This window comes from Hippocampus zosterae, chromosome 4 (genome assembly GCF_025434085.1).
Source record: "Hippocampus zosterae strain Florida chromosome 4, ASM2543408v3, whole genome shotgun sequence".
Classification (NCBI taxonomy): Eukaryota; Metazoa; Chordata; class Actinopteri; order Syngnathiformes; family Syngnathidae; genus Hippocampus; species Hippocampus zosterae.
The window spans coordinates 30,724,608-30,733,940 of NC_067454.1; the positions used below are offsets into that span (position 1 = coordinate 30,724,608).

At 42.6% G+C, this 9,333-nt stretch overlaps 1 protein-coding gene across 1 annotated transcript; it reads right to left on the reverse strand.

Annotated features, from left to right (window-relative positions):
• Positions 1 to 439: 439 nt before the first annotated feature.
• LOC127599480 (mucolipin-3-like) lies at positions 440 to 9,076 on the reverse strand. Its single transcript, XM_052063444.1, has 4 exons — positions 8,931 to 9,076; positions 7,890 to 8,096; positions 2,958 to 3,088; positions 440 to 1,039 (listed from the first exon to the last, which is right to left on the reverse strand). Exons 2-4 carry the CDS (start codon positions 8,079 to 8,081, stop codon positions 1,003 to 1,005), a joined length of 360 nt encoding a protein of 119 aa, XP_051919404.1. The 5' UTR covers positions 8,082 to 8,096; positions 8,931 to 9,076; the 3' UTR covers positions 440 to 1,002.
• Between the last annotated feature and the right edge of the window lie 257 nt (positions 9,077 to 9,333).

A 9,333-nucleotide genomic window follows, 5' to 3' on the forward strand; every position in this document is an offset into this window, starting at 1 on the left:
GCTTTATGAATTTGTGAGTACATCATGCAAAATCTATGAGAGCAACCATAATGAAAATATGATGCTATTGCAGCCTATTCTAAGTGCAACCTGAGATTCTCAACAAGAAAGTAAAAAAATAGATTTAAAAAAAAATGACACCCAATTTGGGGCTTTAAATTTTTTATAATGCGGGTGCATCTCAAATTTATTTCAGGAGTTTAATTTAAAAAGTTAAAAACTCAAATGATACAGAGTGATGAAACGAATCCATTTTACATCAAAAATAAAATGTCTTCCGAGTGTGTTTGTTCTAAACTGTAACCATCAAAGTCAGAGAAAAAAAAAATCATAGTAAATTCTACTTTATCTGTAGTGAATCCACCGCATATTAGGTTTGAAGTGAACCATTGAAATAAATGACATTTTCCATAACATCCTTATATATTTGGATGCACCCTTCATAAGCTATACTCTCCATTGCTCTCTTGTTTATGCCTCTATCTTAAGTATTTCGATGATTAAATGTTTCAAATAGCGAGTTATGGTCCAGCGAGGTAATCCTTCTTCCTTAGTATAAATTTGAAATCCAAAAAGTAGGGAAAAAAAAGTCTCAAGTGATGGTTCTGGTTCAAACGTGAGAACACTTAACAGGCATACCGTGTAGAGGCCATTTCCTCCGAGGCCGCAGTCAAACTGGATCAGCCTCAAAGTTTCGTGCGTAGTGATCGGCTTGAAATCTGCTAATAAACTAGCAGGTTGAAACATATTTTCTTGTGAATGTAAATTTTAAAAAGATGAAAAATCTAAAAAACACTGAGCTGGCCTGACACAAGGCCCATTAAATAAATATGTGTGCTTTCACCTTCCCACAAGGCACCTTGTTCCTGATGAATCCATGACGTGCATTCCTCATTGGAAAATCCTGGTCCAACTGATTGACGCCTCCTCCTTCAGTCAAGTGCCAGGAAAAAAAAGGCTTGTTCCAGAGGGGACTTCTTGTAAGTTGAACCGAATTCTTCCTCAGTTCACCAGCAGGACGTCCTCATATGTTGTCATCCTGACGGAAATACAAGACGGTGGTTTGTATTCAGATTGTATCCAGAGCTGTTTGATGTGACTCTGACAGGGGGGAAAGCCCAAAGTCCCCTTTTTGTATCACCAGTCATACTTTGGTACCACCTGGTGGAATCTTACTGTAGTTGTTTGATTTAGTTCATTCGTGGTGTTTTTACATCGATGTTTGAGATATCTTGTTTTGTTGGTGGAATTTGAATGCACCCTGAGGACTGGTCAACGGGAAACACAGCAGATCAGTGTTTTGCTTCTTCACTGATGCAACTGCTCACAGCTCTTGCGCTCTATTTGCCAGTTAGAATTTTCCTGAATGACCTAAAATGTTATCATTCTGTTTGTTCGTGTGTGATGTCACATCACTTTGTGGTTAAAATGTTAAATAGGCCATTAGGCTAGCTAATAGTATCGATGAGCCTCATGTGAAGGCATTTTGGCTGTGTTGATTACACTCACCCACTGAGTTCAGTTGTTTATGGAACATGGGTTTCACGATTGTTTACATGCTAGATGCGTGGGCTTGATGCTTTATGTCAGGGGTCCCCAAACTACGGCCCCGTACATTTGGCCCGGCCCTCTAACCCTCCTGTTGTCCTCGGGTCAAAATGACCCGTCACTCTGTTAAAAACGCCCCCAAAAAACTGCAAACAGCGGTGTCTACAAGCCTACTGGAACCTACAAAAGGATTATAAGGAAGGAACACAAGAACTTTAAGAGACTGCTCATGTGTCAGAGAGATTCTGCTCTGACAACTGAGCTGAACTTTTATCGGTTAAGAAAGTTAATGTTTGTCAAGTCCCGTGTTTGCCAGCAGGGGGCAGGCTTCTTGCTTGCTTTCTGCACATCTGCCACCGATTTGTGATTGATTACACGGGCTTTATTTGGGCGCTCTGGCAGTTGACTCACTGCCGGAGTATTCCACGCCGTGCCAAAATTCTCTCGCCCAATTCCTATTCGTATTATTCATTGCCTCTTAGCCTTGTGGCTATTATTGCGCGTCGTTATTCCTCTTTCGAGTGAAATTTATAGTATTGTCTAATCAGACCCTCCTTGCTATTTTTTCCGCAAGCGTTTTCGGTTGTTCTCTTTATTTTATCCCTGGTCCTTATTTTGACCAGCACTTTTTGTTATTCTCCCGGTCGGGTAATTTTGTGTTTGTATTAAAGACTCCTTTTGTTCTCTGACAAACCTCTTTCTGTGTCTGCTATTTCGGGGATCGACTTTCAGTTATTTGGTTATACACGAAGCGATTACTCTGTCTCTTCAGGTACAACGTGACAATGTTCCATGGCTTTTTTTCTATGAAGAACCCAGAGAGAGTTATTTAGTTATTATGTATTTCCTGTTTTTGTGTTAGTGTTATTATTTGTTTCCTGACTTTTTTCTGTAAAGAACCTGGAAAGGGTTATTTGGTTATGTGTGGCTTTTCTGGAAAACAATAAAAAATTTTTAGCTCCCCTACGATCGTCACACTTTTTTATAAACTGGCACCGGCCCCCCATCAGAGAAGGGAAAAGTTATGTGGCCCTCACAGGAAAAAGTTTGGGGACCCCTGCTTTATGTAATCAGTGTGTCTATTTTGAGATTCACATTCAGAGTACTTAAGATGCCGCCATTTTGTGGCATTTACAATATAAACGGTTACACACCCTTTTGTAAGGAGAGTGTGACAGTAATTTGCAAATATTCGCAATTTGCGGCAGGGCTTGCCCGCAACCTCATGCAGGAAGTTACTTCATGTTCTATTTTGTTATTCATTTCAATTGTCACTTTAGCCATTGTGTACTGAGCAACCACAACAGCGAAGCCACTACTACTTATTTATATCACAGTTGCATTTCTGATTTTATAGGACTCACTACAACCCCCCCCCCCCCAAACAAACAGAAAAAGTATTGCATTACCTGTCACAGCAGCAGAAAAAGGAGCACGGCGATGTCTCCAGGCCCCTGAACTTGCCGGAGTTTGGCGCATCGGTGCACTCAGCTATGAAAGCATGCAGGTCTGTGATGTGAATGGGCTCCTGGGTCTGATGCTGTACGACAACATATAAAAGTTTGACATTTACATTCGGTTTCCAGAGCCGGATGCCACTCAATTCTCCGTGATCGATGCCCAAACCTAAATCATCTGAAAGTAGTTAAAACAGAATAGAGCAGGGGTTTCAAACTCATTTCACATTGTGGGCCACATACGGTCTCTGTAGATGTCAACTGGGCCGGACCAATAAAATTGTACCATACTCCGCGATAAATAACCAAAATAATGTCTTTTCTTTGTTTTGGTCAAAGAAGCACAAGAACATTAGGGAAATGTAATAAACGTATCTTTTACAAAACATTTCATGAAGCACCTTAGATTTCCTTAAACAAATGTGCAATTTACTTTTATCATTCACATATATGATCCAACTGATTGTACAAAGGCACAAAACGTAATTGGTATTGAAAAATATCATAATGCATTTTCAGATTAAACTGGGTTCATAAAGAATTTTTGTTTTTAAACAATTTACACATGCGCATATAAAATCTAAATAGAATCCCTGCCTACACCTTACAAACTGAGGAGAGTGCTATTAAATGTGTAAAGAATAAAGTATTCACACGTCCTTGATAGCGTCTGCTGTGTTGGGTCTGTCTCAGTGACAGACTGAGACTGCTATTGTCTTCTTCTCTGATCAAAACAATGTTGACTTGTACTCTGATCAAACAGTGTATCCGCCAGCGGATACTCCACGAATTGCACCTTGTAAAAAAATATTCATTCATTTTATGGATTTTTCCACTTTTAAATGATCCTGCGGGCCTGATCGAACTGCCTTGGGGGCCGGTTCCGGCCCGTGTACCGTATGTTTGACAACCCTGGAATAGAGGCTAGAAAACCGAATTTTGGACGCCGCTACTCCCCGTGATTTTTTGATTTTTAAGTCCATTTTTTGTCAATTTTTTATCTTTTATAGCCGACATATTTTATGTCGACCTGCTTTTATGGTCACCGAGTGAACAATGATCAATCCACACTCGATTGGCCGAACTGTCATTACCTGTCATCGAGTATTGAGTTGTCAACTAGCGGCTAGCGGCTAGCTTACCCACTAACTGTTGCTGCTTCCCGACTTCATTACTCCGGTCCGGCTATGTTGATCAGCTGTGAGTGGCTTGCTTTCTGCTGGTTCGCTCTGTGTGTTTTCCACCACTCATTGGAAGCGCTTCACCAATATGCAGCCACTGAGCTCAAACTCAACTTTAATCCACACGGTCCACCACCGCCTGCTCTGCTCCAACACCCGGACATCCTTTACGTGCCCCGGCGAAGGTGCACTCACCGGGGCTCACGCCGAAACTATCAATACGACAACTCCAGCTCCATCAGGTCGTTCTGGTCCACCGCTCGCCGCCCACGGAAGAACACCGGACGCCGTGCGGATGCCTCTGTATTGACACGCGTCCCGAGGTCGGATAGCATCGCGGTCGCTCGCAGCTGCACTGCTGTCAACGTTGGCCTATTGAACATCCGCTCCCTTACGAGCAAGGGCCAGTTCGTCCACGACCTCCTGACAGACCGTGAGTTTGACATTCTGTGTCTGACTGAGACCTGGCAGCAGCCAAATGATTATGGTACTCTTAATGAAGCTACTCCACCGGGCTTTGTTTATCACGCTGTGCCGCGCACGACTGGGAGGGGAGGCGGCCTCGCGATGATTCTGCGCGAGGATTGGAAATTTGCACCTGTAAATGTGCCTGCTTTTTTATCTTTTGAAGCGACAGTTATACAGCTCTCTGGATCAACTCCCACACTGATTGCCACTATTTACCGTCCACCAAAACCAAACAAGAATTTTATCACTGACATTACTACACTCATCACCCATCTGTATACACTATCACCAAATGTGATTCTCTTAGGAGATTTTAATATACACATGGACAATATCAATAACTCACTCACCAAAGACTTTACCTCCTGCCTGGACAGTTTTGGTTTTCAACAGTATGTCAACTTTCCCACACACAGTAAAGGACATATTCTGGACTTGATCTGCTGTATTGGATTATCACCAACAAACTGTAAAACCGATCTCCTCCCATACACAGATCATCTATTGCTTTCATTCAATGTTAACCTGTCATTTTTCAAATCCAACCCACAACGCATTATACATTTCCGTAAAATCAAGGACATTAACCCGGACAATTTAGAATCACTTATCAACAACCTCCCCAGTACTGATTGTCTTTCTACAACAGATGAGTTTTTGACACACTACAATACAAATCTCCATAACATTCTCAATATCCTGGCCCCACTCAAAACCCGAACTGTCTCCTTCAACCAAACAGCACCCTGGTTTACCCCTACCCTCAGACAACTTAAATCAAAAGGCCGTCAACTTGAAAGATTATATAGAAAAACTGGACTCGCCATTCATAAAGAAATGTACACTACCCACTTTCTCCATTACAAGGACTCAATATCCAAAGCCAAATCTACCTTCTACTCTGGATTAATCAGTTCCAATGAAGGCAACCCCAGATCACTCTTTTCACTCATTTCTAAACTCACTAAACCTGCTGACACTCTTCCCTCACATCTCTATTCCACTGATTTTTGTAATACTCTGGCCTCATTTTTTACATCCAAAATCCAACTTATCCACCAGCAACTCACCCCTTCAGCTGCTCCTAACCCTCCTTCTCCATTCTCCCCGGTTCCTACCCACCTACTCTCTGCATTTACATCCCCATCTGTCCACCAAGTCTCCATCTTAATCCAGAAGTCCAAATCCTCTACTTGTCAACTTGACCCTCTCCCTACTGTTTTAGTCAAAGCTTCTATCCCGGCCCTCTCCCCTCTCATCACTAACATTATTCAAACTTCCCTCTCTACTGGCATTGTACCATCTCATCTCAAAACTGCTGCTGTCACTCCCATACTGAAGAAACCTGGCTCTGATCCCTGCGACTTGAACAACTTTCGTCCCATATCAAACCTTCCGTTCATCTCCAAACTTCTAGAGAAAACAGTAGCTGCTCAACTTCACACCCATCTTTCCTCCAATAAGCTCTACGAACAATTTCAATCTGGCTTCCGTCCCCTCCATAGTACCGAAACTGCCCTCCTCAAAATATGCAATGACCTTCTTCTCTCTGCTGACTCCGGTTCACTCGCCATCCTCCTCCTGCTTGACCTCAGTGCAGCCTTTGACACCATCTCTCACTCCATCCTCCTCGACAGACTCTCCTCCATTGGCATCACCAGCATCCCCCTCTCCTGGTTCCGCTCCTATCTTTCTGACCGCACTCAGTTTATCCAGCTCAAACGTTTTAGATCTCACCCCTTTCCCCTCACTTCAGGTGTTCCTCAGGGTTCTGTCCTCGGCCCATTGCTATTTCTAATCTATCTTCTTCCCCTTGGTAATATCTTCAGGAAACACCACATTCATTTTCATTGCTACGCGGATGACACCCAGCTCTACATCTCTACCAAACCTAATACCATACTTCCACCATCCTCCCTAACCAACTGCCTGCAGGAATTAAAATCTTGGTTCACCTCAAATTTCCTCAAACTGAATAGCAATAAAACTGAATTCCTCCTTATAGGCACTAAATCCAATCTAAACAAAATAAACAACTTCTCCATTCCCTTCGAAAGCTCTTCCATCTCCCCCTCCCCTCAGGTCAAGAGTCTGGGTGTCATCCTTGATAGCACCCTCTCCTTCACCTCACATATCAACCACATCACTCGTTCTGCATATTATCATCTTCGAAACATCCACCGGCTCCGCTCTTCTCTCACTCCTCAGTCCACTGCTATACTTGTACACACCCTCGTCACCTCGCGACTCGATTACTGTAATTCCCTTCTGTTTGGTCTCCCTCAAAAAACCCTCCATAAGCTTCAGCTGGTCCAAAATTCAGCCGCCCGCATTATCACACTCACACCATACATAAACCATATTACACCTGTCCTTCAACATCTCCACTGGCTCCCCATTCTACACCGCATTCAATATAAAATCCTGCTCCTCACATTCAAATCCATTCATGACCTAGCCCCTCCATACCTATCTGACCTCATCCATATTCCTACGCCTGTCCGCTCTCTTCGTTCCTCCTCCTCTGTCCTCCTCTCTGTCCCCCCTGCTCGCCTCGTCACCATGGGAAATAGAGCCTTCAGTCGCTCTGCTCCCCAGCTATGGAACTCACTCCCCGCTGACCTTCGTAATACAGCCTCATTAACACATTTCAAATCCCGCCTCAAAACACATCTGTTTCGACAAGCCTATTCACTCAGACCATAAAGCCATTATTTTTATTATTTTTATTTATTTATTTTTGTTGTATTTTTTCTTATCTTATTTGATGTAGTTTTTAACATTGTACTCGTGATTTTAACTGCTTGTTGTAAGGTGTCCTTGAGTTTCTAGAAAGGCGCCCACAAATAAAATGTATTATTATTATTATAGAAAACCTACATTTTGGATCGAAGATCTACTTTTCGATCAACTAACCTCACGGGATCTACCCTTACCGGCGTGCGCACGCGCGCACACACACACGCGCGAATTTAAGATTTACCTGCTTTATTTTATTTTTTAAATATATTTTTTTTGTGAAAATGAGACTGATAAGATGATTAGTGTGCAGTGTATATTAACACAAAAATTTATTACTAACATGTACAAAGACAAACAAATGGTTGTTTGTTTTTTTTCTTCTCGACACTCCTCGGATCTACTTGGGACCCGTCTTAGATCTACCGGTAGATAAGGATCTACCTAATGGGCACACCTGCTTTAAGACAAAAAAAGGTCGGGTTTGCTGGCCTACCTTGATGGCCTCGTAGGCTCCGGTGATGAGCGCGATGAAGAGCGACAGCACCATGTAGATGAAGAGCGAGATGAAGGTGTACAGGTACACTTGGCTGAAGAGCCACACCAGAGTGCTGCTCTCCTGCATTCCTGAGAAGGTCACGAACATGTCGTCGCCATTGATGAGGGAGAAGAGGCATTCCGACACCATGGATAGGGAGCGGAACTGTAGCACAAGGATACAGTCTAATAAAACACTTCTTAACATGATCTGAAAACAGTAAATCTCTTCACACCTGAGGTTGGCAAACATTTTACACCAAGTGCCACACTTAAGAAAAATACTTAGCTCTCCAAGTGGCACCAAAATGACCAACATTAAAAATAGTTGCGTAGTAGGCCCAAGTACTCCGAGCGGGCGCTGGTGCACTCAGACCGTTCGGCGACTCAGAGCGTAGCTTCATTTTGTTGTTGGGTTACAGTAGACTAGAGCAGGCTAAAATGCGAGTCAATGTGGCGGCCATGTTGGCTGGGCCGACTGTCTCATCAAAGTAGAAACAATAGCTTAGCAGTGCTGTAAGCATGCAGCTCAACAGGCGCATGTTCTCTCTACTAATAGCTTTTTTCTTTTTAAATCAGGCACTAGTAGTCCTTTTGAAAATATTTTTGTTGCAGCTCAGTTTTTTTTTTCACAACCCTTATCAATGTCATCGATTCATAAAAGAAGTGCATTCATAAAAGAGTGGAATTGCACGTATTTTTGCTGTGGAATTGCCCGTATCAAGGCGCAGGAAGCATTATCCGCCCCCTCAGCAAGTTTGAATGAACTTTAAAAAATCAGTTTCAAACTTTTTTTTTTCTTCTTTAAAAAAAAAAAAAAAAAAAACTTTACATAAGTAAAGTTGTCGTGTACTGGGGATTTTTAGGCTCCAAAAGAAGTCCAAAACAATGCTTGTTCTCTACTGGGTGTTTCAAAGCTACAAAAAAAGCACTTCGATGTAGTCCATTAAATTGAGGCTCGACAGTACTTAAAAGTAAGGTTGACTTATCGATGCGGTACCTTCACATGGTACGGTCCCAGCACAATCCAGCCGCAGAAGCAGTAGCCCAAATATATGACGGCCACACAGCAGCAGAAGCGGATCACGTTGGGGAAGGCTGCTCGAAGAGTTACGATCAGGATCTAAACGATGATATCATGGAGAGGAATACCACATTTTCTTAACTCGGTGCAAATCAAACAACAAAGTTGAATTACTAACATGTGCCTCAAAATGACCTTACTAGTGAACTAGTGGGCGTTTTGCGGCTTACATGTCAATGAGTAAGCCTCAAAATGATCTTACGAGTGAACTAGTGGGCGTTTATCGGCTTACATGTCAACTAGTAAGCGTCAAAATGACCTTACTAGTAAACTAGTGAGCGTTTTGTGGCTTACATGTTCACTAGTAAGCGTCAAAATG

Coding starts and splice junctions, on each gene's coding strand:
- LOC127599480 (XM_052063444.1), bottom strand. CDS start 8,081: ATGGTGTCGGAATGCCTCTTCTCCCTCATCAATGGCGACGACATGTTC. Junction 3,089..7,889: donor GAGCCTACGAGGCCATCAAG/GTAGGCCAGCAA, acceptor GTTGTCGTACAG/CATCAGACCCAGGAGCCCAT. Junction 1,040..2,957: donor TTTTTCTGCTGCTGTGACAG/GTAATGCAATAC, acceptor TATTTCCGTCAG/GATGACAACATATGAGGACG.